The 21,764-nt window shown below is 42.3% G+C and overlaps 1 protein-coding gene across 1 annotated transcript in view; it reads left to right on the forward strand.

Moving 5' to 3' along the window:
• Positions 1 to 21,764, forward strand: part of NAV3 (neuron navigator 3) — a 376,671-nt gene that overhangs the window by 188,944 nt on the left and 165,963 nt on the right. Inside the window, exons 8-9 of the mRNA XM_050935670.1 lie at positions 5,429 to 6,464; positions 18,607 to 18,722. Of these exons, the coding sequence (XP_050791627.1) occupies positions 5,429 to 6,464; positions 18,607 to 18,722 (1,152 nt within the window). The remainder of the gene's footprint in view (positions 1 to 5,428; positions 6,465 to 18,606; positions 18,723 to 21,764) is intronic.

Here is a 21,764-nt window from a genome sequence, read left to right on the forward strand (position 1 = left end):
CAGGTGAAAATCAGTACAATAAATTAATTTCACAGTTTTCTGGGTAAATATTGGAGTTAACATTGGGGGGGACTAAAGCACCAAAAAAAAATAAGGAAAACCCAACAAATAGCGAGAAGAAAGAAAACTGAAAGTGAAAGCAGTTTAATGTTTTTTTTCATGGACTGCACATTAACAATGTGTGCACATATGCATGCACATGAATGTGTACGTATATCTTCCATTACATTGTTTATTTTAACAGAGAGCCTCGTATTTACCCTTTATTAACATAAATACATCTACCTAATGTGATGTATTAGATTTTCTTCACATAATTGGTATTTTCATATACTTGAGTGGTCCAGAATTGTGATAGAAATCAATAAAAACAGACAAACAAGCCCCCCCACAAATAATAGCTTATGTAAAACCTGGGAATTTTTCAATAAAAATCAGTGAAAACTGAAAATGAAGGGCCTTATGGACAGGCAAAGAAAGACAAATGCTGCTTGAGAACTTCTTAGAATTTGATTTTAAGGATATTTACTTAGTATATTCGTATGTGTTATGTTGACAATTTTTATTTTAAAGCTTTAACTTTTTGAATCTCAACATACATTGTCATTAAATAATTATTGCTTGTCCCCCCATAATTACACTCATCTGTGAAAATTTGAATAGATAGAAATTGAAAAAAAAGCTTACAATAAACATTAATACACTCCATCAAAATTATTTTTAAAAAATTGAATTCTGCCAAGCCTACATATATGCAGTCTGAATCAACATGCTGGAAATATTGATTTATGTTGTTATTGTTGAAGAAAAGTTAGTGTGCCTATGCTATAATAATCAAAACCTCTCTCTCTTATAAGCTGGTGACCTACAGATTTAAGATGTAAAACTAAAATGTAAAAATGAAATACACAGATATATTTTGTTTGGATTTACTCTGTATCAAAATTACCACAAGATGGGGACAGATGTCGTATAATAAATAGCTGAGTCGAATTGAATGTGCACAGCACACTAACAGATCTGCAGGTTCAAGGAATGCATTTAGGTTGGGAGACAAGGTCATTCTGTATCAAGAAACAAATCCTTTTATTCCACTTTATTAATTGTACAATGAACTATCGATAATACGCTTGGACACAGAAACAACTCTCTTTAAGGAACATTAAGGGTGTGATTTAAATTAAAGATTAAGAGCCAAATTAAAGCTCTCAGTCCATCTGTAACTTATCTGGTGCTGATTACAATTTGTGATATATGTGTTATGAAGCAGTGACTTCAAGGCGCCTGTGGGTACTTGCTGTGTATACAGCACAACAAATTATTGAGGAAATGCCAAAAAGGAATTTTTTCTTTGTTTACTACTGTCTTTTCATTACACAAGCTTAATATTGCTCCAAAGGAGATATGGTAAGGGAGAGTTGGTTTTGTGTGTTTTTTTTAAATCCGTACTTTTTGTAAGTAAACGAACACCAATTAAAACTGGTAGCCTACAGAGATACCTGAATATCAGAGTTAACACACCAGAATGTAGTGGACTCATATATTGTTATATATAGTCTGCATATATTTTTAACACTTTTAATGATGAAATACATGAAAACTGGAAATAAAGGCCCCAGTCCTCATGTGTAATCAATGAGTGCTCAGTGGCATGTCCAGATGTGAATGCAAAGGAGTCTTTGCTCACCTCCCATCCTGAGCCATCAGCCACCATATCGGACCCTGGAATAAATTAAAGAAGCCTAAATCTTGCTATAATTTACGCCAGCAATCCACAGCCCCTAGGCTCTGCTCCAGCAGCTGGGGCTCACCAGAAAATCATAGAGACCCAACCACAGCCTTTGCACTGGTGGCTGGGAAGGAGGTGGCTCAGTAGACTGCTTCATACCACTAAAAGGCAAGGATCTGTCTCAAAGCATTCCCAATTATGGGATGAGCTACCAGACGAGATTAGAATGAGATAAAGTCTGACCTATTTTAAAGACCACTGTAAGACCCATCTATTTGCTGAAGTTTTCTCACAGTAACTAAATCCTACAGAGCTTCCTGTAACCTGGGAAGGATAAAAAGCAGAATTGTCTGTGAAGTCCATTGTGGGCATAGGCATGCAGAGCTAATTCATCTGGGCAGGGCCTGCATATTATGGTGGCTAGTGCTAGAAACACTAAGATAGACAGAGCATCTGTTTAAGATGGAGATAGTTGAACTGATAGATGGCATCACTAGGATCTGGATTCTTGAATTTAACTAATACTGTATTTATGTTAGGAAGAAACAGATTTTGTGGATCTATGGTGCCTATTGTTATGATACACGTGCAGTCTGGGTCAATACTGATATATTTTGGTTTTGTTAAAGAAAAGTTAGGGCCCTTCTCCCAGGATACTTACAAGCCTCTACTCCTCCTTATGAGCAGGGCCGGCTCCAGGCCCCAGCGCGCCAAGCGCGTGCTTGGGGCAACATGCCGCGGGGGGTGCTCTGCCGGGTGCTGGGAGGGCGGCAGGCGGCTCCGGTGGAGCACGCCTGCAGGAGGTCCACCGGAGCCGTGGGACCAGCAAGCAGCAGAGCGCTCCCCGTGGCGTGCCGCCATGCTTGGGGCGGCGAAATAGCTAGAGCCAGCCCTGCTTATGAGTGGGTAACCTGCTTTCATTTATAGAACTTATAGTGCAAGAAATGGAATTGTAAATAGCCCTGGCTTAGCATTCAAAGGAGAAACGCTGCTAGTGCCCTTTCTCACTAACTATAATATTTAGATTATTGGACCTTGGGCTCACGTTTCCACATAAAGCTTTAAGTGCAGTTTTGGTAAGACATGAATAGTATTTCAAGCGGACGTTTTGTAGTCATGCCTCAGATGTATCTGCCACTCTGAAATTGACACTGAATAATATGGACACACCTAAGCATCCTTTCAGTAGCCCTCCTGGTGTTCTGTGCAACAATACAAAACACACTAACTTGAAACATTATCTGAGCTAATACAATTATTCACAATAATTTAGAGAACATAATTGGGGTTTTAATGGGTTTAATCACCATTAACACGTCATTTCTCTGATGCCACAGAATAATGTTAACCAGCAAATAGCATTCAACTACTCAGGCCCCCACACTTAGCAATGTGGGCTTAATTTAAAAGAGCTCATTCCCAATGTATGTGTTTTTCATACTTCAATCTGTTTTGCTTAAGAAGGCAGGCTGCTTGTTGGAAAATATGGTTAGAGTTTAAAATATGTTCAACTCTATTGATTATTACACAGAGGGCTTGATTCTCATTTATACTAAGGCCCTTTTGTCCTGCTCTGGCAGTGTAAATGGGTTTTAGGACTAATCTATAAAGGGGTTTAGTGGTCTACCTCACACTTTAGGACCTAAGTCCAAAATTGAGATTCTCAAAATCCCACTTCAGCTGCCGCTTAACCCAGCATGTGCCTACATTCCCTAGACACATGAGGGTGAGTCTACATGAACCGTTTGTTCATGGTAAATTTGAGGCATGCATGAATCTATCCAAAATCAACCTGCCTTGGACTAACTGTCCATATAGACTCTGCTGATGCATATTAACAGTTCATTAATGTATTCTGATTTAGTCCCATTTCAGTGAGCACTAGGCAGGCTAGCGGGGAAAAGATATGCACACCCCAACTTGCCGAGAACTAAATGTTCATGTAGAGAAGCACTTGGTTTCTGCTGATGGGTATGTGCACGGCTGCTGGAGTCTTGATATCCAGTGCATACTTCATACCTAACCCTCAGCAAGATTAACAAACTAGGTGTCCCCTACCTTGCCTGTGGCATCCAGTCTGGTAGGACTCAGGTCACATTAGAGTAGGTCAATCAGATTTGGACCCAGGCTGAAGCTGCCTTCTACCTAATAGCCTGGTGGTGAGAGCACGCCCCCAGGACGTTGGAGATCCACTGGCCTAGGGGGTAATCTGGGGTGGGTCTCCCTATCTCTCCTTTTGAAGCTGTTTCACTCTGTATAAATAAATAATCCCTTGGGCCAGAAAGAGAGTGAGAATGACCCTATTGTCCAGTGAGTACGGCACTCCCTTGGGATGTTAGAGTCAGAACCCAGCCTCTGCTCCTGTCCATATTTAATTATTTTATAGAGTGGAACAGCTTCAACAGGGAAGACTGAGAGCCCCCCCAGTCTGGAAAATTCTATTGCCTGGGTGTTAGTGCATACACCCAACCTGGGAAACACCCAAGTTCAACTCCCTCTTCTTCGTGAGTCAGAGTAGAGCCTTGAAACTAGGTCTCTCACTTCTGAGATGAATGCACTGGGCTGTGGGGTATAAGGCCACTGACTCCCCATCCTTGTTTTTGGCAAAAAAAGGTTGACCTGACTTAGGTGCCTAACTCCAGGAGAGGGTTCATGGCTCTAAATCCTGGGTGGAGGGAGGTGCTTCCCTCCAGCCTGGAAGTAGGCGCCTAAATCCCTTTGAGGGGTGGAGCTTGGGCCACACCCCTCTCCTTGGCATTCCTATTGGCTAGCATAGGCAATTTTCTGCTCAACTTGTTGGCTTTTGTGAATCATATTCTTAGGCACTAACTCATGTAGAGGAGGGAGTCTGGGTGTCTATCATAGGGCTGCGGATTCCACTATGCAGCAGAGGGCCTGAAATTAGGTATTACAACACTGAACTTAAATCCCCTTTGTGGATCTAGTCATTAAAGCAAATAAGAATCAGACCCTAAATAACTGTCAGTGTTGTGCTGTTGCAGAGCTAGCAACTGCTTCTACTGCTATCAAGTACTGTCAACAGTGATGCTTTCTGATATATTTTCTCCTGTCCTGGAAAATACACTGTAATCAAACCTCTGTGATCAGTTCTAGCAAATAAATATGGTCACTAAAAGGTAGAATTAAATTAGACATTTCAGGGCAGTGGCCCAGAGAAGTGTTGGTATATGTGTTAGACTTTTTTTGCTTGTAGGAACAGAAACAGTATTTCCTAGACCATTGTCTCTAGTACAAGTTTCTCAATGTAAGTGTCATATTACCCGAAAACCAGAAAAGAAAATCTTAACTTTTGTTATCTTTCAAAATCCATCTTTTTCCCTCTCAGTGTCTCAATTCTGTGATTTGAGGTGTTTGCTAATTTACTGACATCTGGGACATCTTCTGATTAGAAGGCTTTCTTGATCTAATATTAAGATACGATTATAATCTTCTAATTATTAAGAGCTTTAGTTTCAGAAGTGAGAGTTACATTGTGCTTCCATGTTCTCCTCAGCTCTGAGAGATGGATACTCTAAAACAACATGACAGAGTATAAACTGCATTTTCCGTCCGTTTTTGAAAGCTCAGTTGTATCTGTGTTTTTAAAGGTATAACTAATTAGAATATTATTTTAGAGCAGGGGGAAGAAAAATAATTCTATCATCACAAAATATATGATTCTCGCTTTTTTTTTAACAGATTCACCAAAAGGCCCTCATCCATCTGCAGGCATGAATGGAAATGTGCAGCACCCCATCAGCACTGGGCAGCAGCCGGTCTCTGCCATACCCTCTCCAAGTGCCAGCAAGCCTTGGCGCAGCAAATCCATGAATGTCAAACACAGTGCCACCTCTACCATGCTGTCCGTGAAGCAGCCTAGTCCCGCCACCTCCCCTACTCCATCTTCAGACAGGCTCAAACCACCCCTTTCTGAAGGAGTGAAACCCCCTTCATCTGGACAGAAATCCATGCTGGAAAAGTTCAAGCTGGTTAATGCTAGGACTGCTTTAAGACCCCCCTTGTCATCAAGTTCAGGACCCAATGACAGTGGAAGAGAGGATGACACCTTTTCGGAGTGTGGTGAAATGGATGGCTTTAGCAGTGGACTAAATAGTGGTGGCTCCACCAGTAGCAGTCCTAAAGTGTCACCTAAGCTAACCCCGCCAAAAGCTGGAAGCAAAAATCTCAGCAATAAAAAGTCTTTGCTACAGCCAAAGGACAAAGAGGAAAAGAACAGGGACAAAAATAAAGTTTGCACTGAGAAAACAGTAAAGGAAGAGAAGGACCAGGTCACTGAAACATCTACAAAGAAGAGCTCAAAAATTGCAAGCTTGATCCCAAAGGGGAGCAAGACTACAGCAGCCAAGAAGGAAAGTTTAATACCCTCCTCTAGTGGGATACCAAAACCTGGATCAAAGGTACCAACAGCAAAGCAGAGTGCTTCACCTGTGTGTGCAGGAAGTAAAGAGTCTGAAAAATTCAGGACTACAAAGGGCAACCAGTCTCAATCGACAACGAAATCACAAGCTAATGAGAAAGCCTCCACTTCCTGTAATCTTGCTTCTTCTGAAGGAAAAGAATCTAGCCCAGCTCTGACCCCTGGTTCTTCTGCAGCTCTTTCTGTTTCAATGGCTGCAAGCAGTGGACAAGTCACAGGAAATGGCATCGTCCAACTTCCTCAACAACAGCAATATAGTCACCCAAACACTGCCACAGTAGCTCCTTTCATTTATAGGTAAGGTCACTAAAGCAATTTTGTGTTATTATTTATAAGATGTGTAAAATTTATAGAGAATCAAATGGCTAGTGGATTTTATCTGTTTGTTCACAAGTTGTACATAAACCTGATTTTCCTAAAATGTGTGTTCTATTCAAAATTACTCTATGAATAGTTGCTGTGGACATTTTTTGGTTTGTAGCTCATATGTGGGCAGTTTGTTGTGAGTATTTGCCATTTGAAATTCAAGCTGTTTTGTTTGGATATGCAGGTCACATGATATGTTTCTAGTGGATGAGCATAACTCTTAAAACCAGATTTCCAGTGTTGAATACTTTTGCTTAGATTTCATCTGCTATTTTCTGCCAATATTCTGCAATATTTGCTTAGAATTTGCTGTTTCCTAAATATTGCTAAAGTAAACTTGATTGGAATCATCACAGAAGGTGACACAAAAGAGGCATTAGCGAGGGAAATAATTTTAAAATGCTTGAGAATATTCACCAAGGACGAACTGGGTGAGCATGAGGGTTGATTGCAGCATCCTGATTCTACTCTACTGACCCCAGCATAACAGTATTGCAGAAGGGCACCTTTAAGTTACCCACCTAGTATAATCATTTACGTTAGGTAGGATCCGGTGTAGTGGATTGAAAAACAAGAGGTAAACCATGGCGGCTAGAGATTTTCATTTTACACAATAAGGAAGCTATGATAAGGGAGGCTATTATTATGGCTGGTTTCAGTAATAGTGATTGCAGTTTAATAAGGTTTCAAATGTCAGCTGTTGGAGGATTTTTAGATTCAGTTGTGGGTAAATTAAACATTTAAAAAGGAAAATTTGATAAACTGAGAAATATATTATTAAGTAGAATAGGCTGGCAGTTTTTGTTAGCAAGTGGAACTGTAGATAAAAATTGGCTAAAGTTTAAAGAGGTGCTGGAGTAGACGCAGAGGGAGCATATATCATTACGCAAAACTAAACACAGTTTCAGACCCATTGTGGGTGAGTGATAAATTATTTAAGTTGATTGTGATTAAAAACAGAGCCCCAAAAATTATGAGGGGGAAAGAGCCATTGAGCACAGGTTTTATTTATTTTAATATTCAATAGTTGGCCTCTTCAATTCAATATACAGCCGAGCATGTGTAAGAGAAATATTTAATGAATTGATGTGATTCTGAATAATTGAGTAAAGATCACATAGTATGGTAATTCATGGTCTGGAACAACTTCAGTGATATATGCAATTTACTATATTGAATATAAGATGGAAATATATATACAAATATAGAGATATATGTGGACCCCATTCTGCCCTCAAATGCATATGAAACTAACATTTACCACATGGTGATGCCATTTCATTGCATGTTGTAACAACATGGAAATATGTTATTTTTTTACAATGCTGCATCAAAATGCAAAATACATTAGGACTATTAAAGGGGAGATTCAAGCGTGCATTTGCCAACAGAATTTAGCTTTATGACTAGTTCCCAGTACGCCTCAACCAACAAAGGCCACTGTATCTGAAGTTAAATCTTGCTTGAAAACAATTCTAAAGGCCAAAGTCTAATCTCACGCTAGTGTTAAGAGGAATAACTCCACTGACTTGGCTGGGGTTACTTCAGATGTACATCTGTGGAATTGAGAGCAGAATCTGTCCCACAGATCCTGTACTGAAAGCAGATACACGCTAACTCTATTCCTTGCGGGTCTCAAGGACTTTGAAATAGTAGACAATGATTTTATAGCAGAGTATAAATATAATCAGAGACAGAATATCCATATTTACAAAGTCAGCAGAATTATTGCTGGGGGCATATGGTAAATAGTACTGTATGTGAAGCCATCTTGATGTATTTGCATTTTCTCACTAGTAAACACAACTGTTTTCTTAGTTGGCCACCGCAGTGTATGCACATAATTCTCAAGTATGCCTGTTAGCTGCTAAAATAACTCCAAAGAATAATGGGCTAATAAACAAAAATCTCTGTCCAAAAGAACTGTTCTTACACAGTACTGTTAGCTGGAAAAAATGCCTAACTCCTGCATATATACACTGCTGTCCTTGTAAAGTGCTAGGCACAGTGTAATTCAGCAGAAACCCAGCAAAATTCTATACGTAATCCTGCAAACCCCTTTAAAATTGTACCAGCTACAACACAAGGGTCCAACCTGTACGGGCTCCCAGCAATGTACCATATGTAAAAAGCAAGTTGTTACTTTATCTGGGTTACTTGCTGATATCCTCTGAATATCAAATACCATACAATTACAGAGCCTTTCTTTGGCCACAATGACACTAATGTGGATTTAGGGATAGTAGAGTAGTAGCAGGGACTATTACAAAGGAGGTTCTTTGTGAGATGAGCATGTATTTTTCTTTCAACAAGGAGTATGATGGCATAATAGCCATTATGTGTTGTAGGTAATGAGTCATAGTTGTTGTTAGTGTGTTGTATATAAAAGAGAATGTTCCATTAGGTATCAGAGGGGTAACTATGTTAGTCTGTATTCACAAAACAACGAGGAGTCCGGTGGCACTTTAAAGACTTAACACATTTATTTGAGCATAAGCTTTCGTGGGTAAAAAAACCCCCACTTCTTCAGATGTTCCATTAGGATGCGCTGAAAGGATTTATTATGAGTGGCAGCCCTGAACCCTTAGTTCACAATTGCTATCTAATGTCATATTTATCCCCCTTAAACCCCAGGGCATGCAGATTCGTCAGAGATCACCAGTTCTCTTCAAAGAAAACAGACCATAGAGGTGAATATGAGGGAATCTAAACTAGTTTGACCTTCATTCCTCCAGCCTCCTCAAAACATAACAGCTTAGACTCAAACACAGTTATGAATGTGCAACTAGCAATCCTTTACATGTCGCCTCTGATCATGGTCCTCAGAGTCCAACTGATCTAAGGGTACATCTGCACTGCAAGTGGGAGCACGCTTCCTAGCACAGATAGACAGATTCGCTAGGTCTACTCAAATTAGCATGCTAAAAATAGCAGTTTAGACAGGGGTAGCATGAGCAATGGCTTGGGTCAGATGCCAGAATACAAACCAGACTGGGATCACCTAGGTACGTACTCAGGAAGCTAGCCTGAGCCACTCTCTGTGCTATCCTCAGGTGTAGTTTACTTGTCAAAAGGCTTGATGAGAGGGATGCAGCAGGAAAAGTAGACTCATAGACTCATAGACTCATAGGTCAGAAGGGACCAATCTGATCATCTAGCCTGACCTCCTGCACGAGGCAGGCCACAGAACCCCACCCATCCAATTTTATAACAACCCCCATCCCAGGACCGAGTTATTGAAATCCTCAAAAATGGTTTGAAGACCTCAAGCTGCAGAGAAACCACCAGCAAGCGACCCGTGCCCCACGCTGCAGGGGAAGGCGAAAAACCTCCAGGGCACCTGCCAATACGCCCTGGAGGAAAATTCCTTCCTGACCCCAAATATGGCGATCAGCTAAACCCTGAGCATGTGGGCAAGAATCACCAGCTAGCACCCAAGAAGGAATTCTCTGCAGCAACTCAGTACCCATCGCATCCAACATCTCCCCGCAGACCATTGAGCAGACCTGTCTGGTGGTAATTCAAGATCAATTGCCCAAATTAACGATCCTATCATAACATCTCCTCCATATACTTATCAAGCTTTGTCTTAAAGCCAGGAAAGTCTTTTGCCCCTACTACTTCCCTCGGAAGGCTATTCCAGAACTTCACTCCCCTAATGGTCAGAAACCTACGTCTAATTTCAAGTCTAAACTTCCTAATATCCAGTTTATACCCATTCGTCCTCGTGCCTACATTAGTACTAAACTTAAATAATTTCTCTCCCTCCCTAACGTTAACCCCCTTGATATATTTATATAGAGCGAGCATATCCCCCCTCAGCCTTCTTTTGGCCAGGCTAAACAAGCCAAGCTCTTTGAGTCTCCTTTCATAAGGCAGTTTTTCCATTCCTCGGATCATCCTTGTAGCCCGTCTCTGAACCTGTTCCAGTTTGAATTCATCCTTCTTGAACATGGGACACCAGAACTGCACACAGTATTCCAGATGGGGTCTCACCAACGCCTTATATAACGGTACTAACACCTCCTTATCCTTGCAGGAAATACCCCTCCTGATGCATCCCAAAATCGCATTTGCTTTTTTAACAGCCGTATCACAGTGTCGACTCATAGTCATCCTGCTATCAACCAGTACCCCAAGGTCCTTCTCCTCCTCCGTCGCTTCCAACTGATGCGCCCCCAACGTATATCCAAAATTCTTATTATTAATTCCTAAATGCATGACCTTGCACTTTTCACTATTGTATTTCATCCTATTTCTATTACTCCAGTTTACAAGGTGGTTCAGATCTTCCTGAATAGTATCCCTGTCCTTCTCCGTGTTAGCAATACCCCCCAGCTTTGTGTCATCCGCAAACTTTATTAGCACATTCCCGCTCTTTGTGCCAAGGTCTGTAATAAAAAGGTTAAATAAGATCGGTCCCAAAACCGATCCTTGAGGGACTCCACTGGTGACCTCCTTCCAGCCCGACAGTTCACCTTTCAATATGACCCTCTGGAGTCTCCCCTTTAACCAGTTCCTTATCCACCTTACAACTTTCATATTCACTCCCATCTTTTCCAATAATAGTAATAGAAGGGTCTAAGTAGGTGTACAGTTAGTTACAATAGTCCTCGTAGTACTTTAGCCTACAGCTTCTTACACACCGAGGGGACTTCAAAACTGGTGTAAATTACACCATCACTGAAATTCAGTGAATTCGGCCATGGGATTTTACTTGCCTTCACTGTGCTGTTAAGAGGTCAGATAGAGATGGGAGCAAAGTAGCACAATGGAGATACAGTCGCATGGGAGAGGGAAAAAAGAGACAAGACTGAAAAGGGAAGGCTTTTAATCTTGCCCCACAATGTCAAGGATTTTACAGCATCATTGTTTACACTTTATATGGGTCATGAGAGGGATAGGTTGGAGTTTTTTGCCTGTCCCTCTCTCTGTCCTTCTCTGTTCTCAGTTTCCACTTATACATACATATATAAATACACATACACACACCTCCACAGACACCCCTAATGGAACCATCTGTCCACGTGGTGCTAGTTTTGGGGCAGATTCTATTAGGCTTTGATTTAGATGTTGCACCTTAACTGTCTCTTACAACTATCTTAAATAAAGGGCTTGTTCACACATCTGTTTGAACGAGGTTTTAACTCAACTCATTACAAAGTTTCATCTGGCTCATAACAATATTCTTGAAGTTAGACTAGTTGCTAAATGAAGGACTGTCTGGAAAACATTTACACCTCAGCATGCTGTCTGGAGTAAGATTTTCAATATTGATTTAATTAATGAAACAGTTGCCACTTTACTAAAAACTGCTCCCTACTTCTCTTCTGGTTTAGTGGTTCAGACCCTTTTGTTAGCAAACCACTGATAAGGGTTTGCAGTTATATGTGATTTGTACTGCTAAGATAGGTGAAGTATGGGAAGTGGGTGCTAAGGTAGAGTTGAACATCCATAGGCAGTGAGAAATTATTAATTAATGGCACTGGACTGTTAAGGAGATCTGTATCCTAGCTGTAGTATTTTGGGAAGAGTTGAGCTACTCCCTTTAGCTACAGTGGAGGTTCTTTACAACTCAATATTTACCAATCAGCAGTGCTTGCCAGTACCACAGCGTCTCTTGTTTTAGAGATAAGAAATAGTGAATGTTGAGTTTTCAGTTGCACCCATTGTCCTAGTAATTTATACATTGGTTATGAAAAAGCTTACGATAGATTGTGGCGCTAAACAAACAGCAAGTCATTTTTTTGTTTTTAATTGGCAACTCACAGAAACACACAGAAGTGATTTATCTGATTCTGCCATTTACATCACTGTTATGAGATAAAGATGGCAAATTACCAAAGTCTTGCAATCATAGCTAGCGTTGTGACACTGCCCACTACATGCGTTATTTTCAACAAAAACACACCAAGGTATTTGAAATGGCTCCCTCTGTACACATCTTTACTTCACGAGGAGAGGCCAATGCTTTCAATGGAACATGGCAGGTAAAGAGAGAATAAGAGTAGAGAGTGTGGGGGAAGATTACAGTAAACATTTTGGCTTATTTCTCAGATAAAGCTATAGCCCAATACTTCAGTTGCCTGCTGTTTATTACCTAATGATTATTCTTTTATATTTATATATATATATATATATATATTTGTATAGTTGTAATGCTGACCTAGCCCTTAGATCAAATAATCAATAAAACCCACCCAAGGCAGTTGCACCTCTCGGAGTTGTCAACAGAAAAATGAAAAAAACATCATCATATGGAATCTTTCGGAATGTCAAGAATAAAATTTTAGATGTCATCTGTGATTATCAAAGGGTGGATATTCCATTAGAAACAGGAAGTTGCTGACTGTGTTAAAGATATTCATTATTGTGTGCAGAGGTCCAAATTCTGCTCTTCATTTAATCAAAATTTAGTGGGGTTTCACAGATGTAGTTAAGGGCAGAATTTGAAGACTAATTGGAGGTAAAAGTTGTTTCCTATTGTTATGATTAAAACAGAAAGGAGATTATCCTGTTTTCATGACAGTTGTTTAATTAGAACTAATTAACCTTCATTGCAAATTTTCAGCGCTGGAAGATAAGTCAGTGGTGGGGCTTTGACTCACCTGCAATTCCATTTGCTTTCTTTGATCTCAACACAAAGATGCAAGAATTTGAGGGATGGAGGAGTAATGTTTAAGGTTAATTAAGGTTTTAATTTAAGGTTAATGAGCAAGTCATTTAATTTTCTGTGTGTTGGCCTGCAGATATTGGGCCAAATTAATCCCTGATGTAATTCTAGAGAAGTCAGTGGAGTTACAACAGGTATTAGTACGGTTCCATTGATTTTGCCTCTCTCAGTGTACTGGAAAAGACTTATCATTCACAATGCAGATTGCCCCCGTCTTCACTGCTGAAGATATTTGTTAGCAACAAGTGGAACTAAAATGCTCCAACTAAGCAAAGGAATATCTGAATGTTTGATCTGAACCCATAGACAGGGCCAGACTGAGCAGTCCTGAGCTCTAGGGACACCCACATATGTGGCCCTCACACCCATACCTTGGCCCTCCCTTTATTTGAGCAATAGTGCAGGGTCCACCACTACAGTAACTGAGGAGCCTGCTACCATGCTTGTTTGGACAGGCTGGTGTCTCCCTCTACCCCTGTGGCTGGGCAGGAAGGGATCCATCCAAAAAGAAGGATTCAGCTTCTCCCACCCAGGCAGAGGATTCTATATATGTGTTGGTGTGCTCACTGCCATCACCCAGCAGAGTGTGTCCTCAGAAGGAAGGTCCAAATACTGAGCATCTACTGATAAATGACAAAGAGTCCTGTGGCACCTTATAAACTAACAGAAGTATTGGACCATAAGCTTTTGTGGGTATTCTGTTAGTCTATAACAGGGGTCGGCAACCTTTCAGAAGTGGTGTGCCAGGTCTTCATTTATTCACTCTAATTGAAGGTTTCGCGTGCCAGTAATACATTTTAATGTTTTTTAGAAGGTCTCTCTCTACAAGTCTATAGATAATATAACAAACTAGTGTTGTATTTTTCAAAATGTTTAAGAAGCTTCATTTAAAATTAAATTAAAATGTTGATCTTACGCCAGCGGCCCGCTCAGCCTACTGCTGGTCTGGAGTTCTGTTCACCTAGGCTGGCAGTGGGCTGAGTGGGGCCTGCGGCTGGGACCCCAGCGGTCCCGGCCCTGCCCACATATAGTGGGTACCTAACTTCTCTCTGGTTCTGGCCCATTCTCTTCCTCTCTCTGCACTAAGCTGAGGGTGGGAGTGCACTGAGCACAGGGCTGGGGGTGAAGGGTCTGGCCAGGAGCTAGAATGAAGGAGGGGGCTCAGGGTTGGGGCAGGAGGTTTGGGTGTTGGGGCACTTACCTGGGCAGCTCCCATTTGGTGTGAGGGGTGCAGGTGGGAATGTGACTCCTGTTTGGTGCTCAGGGTGGGGGTGGGGATGAGGATGTGCGGGGGTACATGGGATGTGGGGGGGCTGGAGATGTGGAGGGTGTAACAGTCAGGGGAGAGGGCTGAGGTCATGTGAGGGGGTGCAGGTGTCAGGGTAGGGGGGCTGGGTATGTGTAGGGGGGCCAGAGTCAGAGCTGGGGTCATGGGGAGGTGAAGGAGGCAACAGAGGGCCGGGTGGTACAGGACTCAGGGCAGGGGCCTGGGGGGGGGTGTGAGGGTGCAGGGCTCAGGGTAGAGGACTGGGTGTGTGGGGGGGTCAGAGCTCAGGGCAAAGCTTGTCCCGACTATCCCCTCCTGGGACCCAACCTCCTATCTAAGCCTGCCTACCCCTTGTCCCCTGACTGCCCCCCTAGGTTCCTACTCCCTACCTGTCCCCTGACTGCCCCAACCCTTATCCACACCCCCGCACACAGCCAGACCCCCTGGACTCCCATGACTATCTAACCGCTCCCCGCCCCGACAGGACCCCCAGAAATCTGGACCCATACAACCCCCCCCTGCTCCCTGCCTGCCCCAACCCCTCTCCACACCCCTACCTCCTGACAGCCCGCCCAGAACTCCCGACTCATCCAACCCCCCCAGCTCCTTGTCTCCTGACCACCCCCTCCAGAGAGCCCCCCACCCTAACTGCTCCCCCAGGGCCCTCCTTGCTCCCTGTCCCCTGACTGCCCTGACTCCTATCCACCCCCCAAACAGACCCTGGGACTCCCATGCCCCATCCACCCCCCCTGCTCCCTGACTGCCCCCTCCAGAGACCCCCACCCCTAACCACCCCCCCGGGATCCCACCCACCCTGCTCCCTGTCCCTTGACTGCCCCCCCCGGTCCCCTTACCATGAGGCTCCCTGCTCATCTGGAGCCCTGCCGCCACCGCGCGCGCAGCCCAGCCCCGCCCCGCCCCTCAGAGCGCTTCGTGCGCGGCAGCAGGGCTCCGGATGAGCGGGGAGCGTCTTTACCTCTCCACGGAGTCAAACGCTGCCCTGCGGAAGTGCGCAAACCCCAGCCCCCAGAGCGCTGCGTGCGCAGCGGCAGGGCTCTGGGGGAAGGCGGGGGAGGGGCCGGCGGCTTGCTGTGCTCGGCCAGTGCTCCAGCCCGGGACCGCAGACCCCGCGGTTTGCCGCATCTGCAGGATTTTTAATGACACGCAGAGTCCCAGCAGGCAGCCACATGCCATTAAAAATTGGCTTGCGTGCCATAGGTTGCCGACCCCTGGTCTATAAGGTGCCACAGGTCTCTTTGTCACTTTTTACAGATCCAGACTAACACGGCTACCTCTCTGATACTCTACTGAGATGGTGTCAGCAAGGGCCCCCAGAGTTCCAGAGGCTTGGTGTGCTCTAGTGGTGGTGGGAGCCAAACATCCACCTTCCCACCTTCCCGGCTTAAGTGGCTGCTGTTCCTCACTCTTCTGGAGCAGATACCTTCTTGGCCTCCCATTTCCAGAATAAATAGATGGCTTCATGGACTCCACTGCAAGCTGAACTTAAATTCTGCTTCAAGATCCTTGCGTTCTTCCATGAAAATTCTATAGCCGCTTTAGATAGTCAAAACAACTGAGGTTTTATGTAATTAAATATGAAAATGCCATATACAGCCAGTATGATTTCTGTGTTGTTTATTTTGGTAGCAAACCCAAATTATTTTACATTGCCCTCACACTTTCAGTTTTGAATTAGATAAATGGGGCAGATATTTTACACCTTCCAGAGCTATTGTTTCTGGCTTTCTGCAAACTAGAGTGACCAGATGTCCCAATTTTATTGAGACAGTCCCGATTTTTGGGTCTTTTTCTTATATAGGCTCCTATTATCCCCCCACCCCCTTTCACATTTGCTGTCTGGTCACTCTACTGCAAACACAAGAAGACATCACTGTATTGTTTACACTTGGTTCATGTTTTGAAGTTATTCTTTGCAACAATGAAGACTAGAAATATAATTACATTTTTAAATGATAACTTAGATTATTATGTCATCATGTGGCTCCAGGAGGCAAGTCCTTGACATGTGCCTAGTTTTCTATGCCACAATCAACTTTGCCTGCGAGGTCTGTAAATCTGGTGTAGAAATCTTGCAAGTGTTTTTTCTCACAGTATTTCACTACTTCCACTCCTGGTCCCAGCTGGAATCAAGTTTTTGAAAAGCAAAGAAAATAGAGGAGGATGAGATTCTATAAATAAAATGTGTCATATTGCTAAAAGGTTTGAGTTGAGCCTGGGCAAGAGAATGCTTAGGGTGGTTCTCATTTTATCTACACAGAATTGCCCATCAGGGCAAGAACCTCTTCACCTCTTCATATGTTACCATACAGTCTTTACTGCTGAGTGAGATTCCTCATTGTCACTCTGCTACTTGGGACCCAATTCTGAAAGACCTCAAGTGTAAAACTACCAGGGATGTCAGTGGGAATGCCATGCTTGCAGCCTATGGAATCCTTGCAGTATTAATTAATTAATTAGTGTGTCACAGGAAATAACAACACCCAAGAATCAAAAACAGTTCATATGACGGTAGTTAGATATTTGCCTCTTCACAATTCCCCAAAACTACAAAAACTGACTACAAAGACTATGCATGTTGCAAGCTATCATTTGTATTTATATTTCATTTTAATACATTTTTAAGTACCATAAAGAGGTAAGAATTCTACTCAAACAGATGTGTTCGGTTATTTGTATCTTGAGATCTGCTCCCTCATTCACTTAAATGAGTTGCTGAATAAATCCATTAAATACGCAACTTTGAAGTAAACGTAGGACAATAATTACCGGGTTGCTATTTCATAAAAGAAATTGCTTTTAAAATTAATCCTCAAATTCATCCAGTATTTTTATCACCTACTCTTATGAAAGGCATCTGTGCTGGGACTGCCCCAAAAAACAGCTTGTGCATCCCAAAATATGTTGTGGAAATGGGAATTTTAGGAGTCTTGCGATAATTTTAAGCTTTCACAATTGGAAAATATATATAAAAATGGTTTTAGCAGGCCCTTATCAAAAATCAGAGGCAATTAGTGTTTTGGCATGTAATTTATGATTGTCAGCACAGACAGTAAGGATGGCAGAACTGAACTCTTAATTAAGATTTTTAGAGGGAGTTTTGTGTCTTGTTGCATCCTGTTCACACCATTCCATTTTTGTGTTCTTTTTCCACTAATGTACAAACACAGTGATGACCATTACCAATCATCATATACCAGCAGTTTCCCCATCCTGCTTTCTGAGACATTGCAGATTTTCCCTAAGAAGAGGCAACTATTGTAGGAACCCTTGGGAAATACTGACTGCGTAATAGTTTACCCCTGTATAATGGCAAATAAAGGTATCCGATACTGCACTCCACAGTGTAACAATGTACTTTATTACATTTTAATAGTTACATATATTTAGTTCACATATGTTCCCAAGAATACGGGTCATTTGTTAGCAAGCTAATAGAAACGTATAATTATTTCTGTATCTCAGCATTTCCCAAGAGCTGGGTGGTCACATGACTAACAGTAACATCATGAGGAGGAGCCAAACTGCACATAACTTTGAACATTTGGGGATAGATTTTGATTTTGGATAGCCCTAAGCAAGGGATTGTGTGTAAACTGTACTGCTCCAGAGATGCCCCAGGGGACAGACACACGCCTCTTGAGTAACAATTCATGCATTTCTTCCCCCTTTGCTCCCAGTGGATAATTTACTGCTGGCGTTTAACAGCAATAAATTACTATGCTTCATACCTCTCACATATACATAGATGCTGGCTTAGCTATTCTGGCCACTGAGTTGGGGGTTAGACTGTTCCCTGCCTGAATATTGCCTACCTGTGTCAGGGAAAGATTAAGCAAACAAGGGCCCCTGCTAATCCCTGTGTTCCTGACCCAAGGCTGAGTTGTTTATATAGGGATGTAAAGTCCTTATTCCCTTGGCGAAGTGTGTAATTTAAGACAGAATGTAGCACTATGTAATTAGGATAGAATGTGGCATTTGTGATATTTTCACTATATGCCTTTGGTGAGATGAATACAGTGCAAAAAGATTCCAGTTGTGCCCTGAATTAACATTTCCCATTGCTGTGTGTATAACAGACATCTGTTATAATGAGTCTTCTTGGTTGATTTCAGAACACACTCAGAAAATGACAGTACCTCTTTACCACCTGCTGACTCCTGCACCAGTCCTACTAAAATGGATTTATCATACAGTAAGACTGCCAAACAGTGCCTAGAGGAGATATCTGGTGAGTAGCATGTGGGAAAAACCTCAGTATAGAAATGTTCTATGTCTTTGTTTACATAGCTCTCCTACTAACAGCTTAGCAATGGTTTAAAATAATACCTTTGACCTCTATTCATTATATTAAATATGCAGAGAAAGTGGGTCACATGCTGTTAGCACTTCAACTGCAAATTCTTTTATCTAAGCTGTCTCACTTAGAATATCCTCTTCATCATTTTGCAGAAACTGGAGTGTCCATAAATTAGGATTCCAAGACATTATTATTGTCAGTATCATACTGAATTCTCTATGAGGAACCTTGAGAAGTCTATCTCGTAATGTGTGACACTGGGAGAATAAGATCAAATCAAAATGTCAGAAGCTGAAGTGTTAATAACATAACATTTTTATTTCTGTAAGAGAACCTAGATTTCAAAAAGGGAGTAAATGAACAAATCCTTACAGTCGTGCTAGCTTGTGGCCCACTCAGCAAGCTTCTATCTTGGGGTTCCCTATAAATTTGGGTTCAAATCCTTAGCAGATTACAATTGTACAAATGAGTTTCTATATTTTTTTGTGACTACAGGTCAGATCATCAGCTGTTGTACATTGGCATAGTCCTTTGGTGTCAATAGAGCTATGACAATTTACATCAGCTGAGGATCTGACCATAAATCTAGCTGTCAATGGGCACAAAACAAAGTATGTCACAACTGAGTTTCACATCAGGATTGAATTGCATAGAAGAGTTGTGTACATTCAAAGGGCCTGCTTGTCTGAACTGTGGATTCCCTTTTTTACTCTGTACCATTACTTTAAAGCTTACTTTTCAGCATAAAGGGTGAAATTGTGGCCCATTGAAGTCAACTGGAGTTTTGCCATTTTCCCCCAAATTTTCAAAATTCAAACATGTTAAAAACGTATCTGGTTTTTCTCACTCAAGATAGAATTTGTTTAAAGGAAGTCATTTGACATACACAAATCTAAAATGCTATCGCGCTTAGATGAAATTGCCCCAGTTTTGTCATACAGTTTTGGCATCTAGCCTGATTCATATTAAAATGGAGGTTTTATCTTGTTTCAGTAAGGTAACTGGCTCTGTCTCAGTTTTTCCTCAAGTGTCTCCAAACTGACATCCCTCACCTGCCAAATTCTTGATCAACTTTTTGACAAGTAGCCCAATCTGAAACCTAATTAAGTGTTCACTTTAGGTTCCAGTTAGATATATATTATCATGGAAACTTCTTGCAGAAGGAAAATACATTCTAAATTAGTTAAACTTTATCTTTCCTAAAGGCAGACACATGGCTCATTGGTCTTACTGTAGGCATAACAATTAAACACTTGCACATCTAAATAGGTGTAAATATTACAAAAGATGTTTCAAGAAATTATCTGAAGGGATGGTAAAAAAATCACTTTTTTGCCTGCTGTAATGATCCTCTAGGATAGCAGGTATCCGGTCCTTTTTCTGTTCTGTGTAGAAGTGGAAAATGCAACAAAAAAGAGAAAGTGGCATATGGGGCACTAAAGAGACATCAGAGATGTTTCTGATCTCATTATTCAGACTCTATCATTAGCTGCAGATTGTCATAATGGGCAGCATGGCAGCAACACTGTGAGAGTTCAGCCATTGGCTCATTGTAAATTGGGCACACAGAGGAAACCAAAAGTGTGTCACTCATAATTGGCAGTTAGAAATATGAGGAATGGCTGGATCAAACAATCACCCTATGCAGCAGTTGTATTATTAGCTATCTATATGTGCTGAAGAATACCATTTGGAATCTATTCATGTGTTGGCTATTCAGGAAACTGCTCTAGGATGAGCTAGGCCAGGGTAAAAGAGAGATTTTCAAGCTCCCAAGTGTATTCCGGCTGTTCAGTGGGATCACCATCCAGCAAGGAGTGTCATTTGTACCAAGGACACATGCAAGGGTGATTTTTTGAGATATGGACTCTTAAGTAGATAGAACTGGAGAGCAATTATGAGTTGTTTTGTCTTTCTGTAACCTTTCTCTATTACATTCTATTTAAGTTCTTATACTGTGCCTATTATCATGTTACCTGAGCCCCAGGCTTGTTTTGGTTTTTGAACAACTTGATAACCAGGCCCACTAGCCAAAAGTACAATTAGTCAAAAAGGGTCTAATCCTGCAAAGTGCTGAGCGTCCCCTGCAAAATCATTTATACAAAGGGAATTGAGGTCATTCAGCCACCCACAGGACTGAGCTCAGAAAGTTCGGTCCTATTTGCGTATGTTTCATTTGTCATTCTGGTCTTTATTATTGTTTTTAAAGTGCCAAGTGTTTATTGGGTGTTTTACAATGCAAATAGAAAGACAAGATTCCCCAGTTCAAAGTTCTGGCAAGTAAGGGCCTGAGCCTGCGTGCAGTGCATAAAGTTAAGCACATGAATAGGTCTCTGCAAGATCAGGGCCTAATTTTAGGTATGAGGTAACAAAAAATGAGGAGGGGAAAGAGAGCAAGGAATAGGGTTACTAGATGTAAGGGGACTGTTATCCCCTTACTAACATTCAGTGGGGGTGTTTGGTTGCTAGCTCCCAGCACTAAAAGGGGAGGAATCGATGGCAAGTCAGGACCCTGAGACTGACAGTCCCCAGGAGCAATGGCGAGAGGCCAATGCTCCAGGTCAGCCTGATTGACAGGGCGGGCAGGCTAATCAAAGAGACAGAAGGCCAGGGTGGGTCCCATCCTCCCTGTGAGCTGAAATTGCCTGGGTCTGACAGAGTGGAGCTGAGCTGAGGAGAGAGCAGGGGCCCAAGCTAAGCTGCTAGGAGCAGAGCTGCAGCCCAAAAAGCCAGAGCACAGCCCAGAGAGAGAGACCCTGCCCTGGGAGGGGAGCTGCAGCAACCAGAGCCAGAGGGGCCAGACAAGCAGCCCAGGAAGCAGGTGAGAGCTGAGAGAGAGTCACAGAAGCAGCCTGCAGAGCAGACCTGCCCTGGGAGCAGAGCTGTAGCAACTGGAGCCAGAGAGGCCAGAGAAGCAGCCCAGGGAGCTGAAGGCAGAGCAGCAGCAGCAGCAGCCATGCTGAGGCAGTGTGG

The sequence above is a fragment of the Gopherus flavomarginatus genome, chromosome 1 (assembly GCF_025201925.1).
Source record: "Gopherus flavomarginatus isolate rGopFla2 chromosome 1, rGopFla2.mat.asm, whole genome shotgun sequence".
Lineage (NCBI taxonomy): Eukaryota > Metazoa > Chordata > Testudines > Testudinidae > Gopherus > Gopherus flavomarginatus.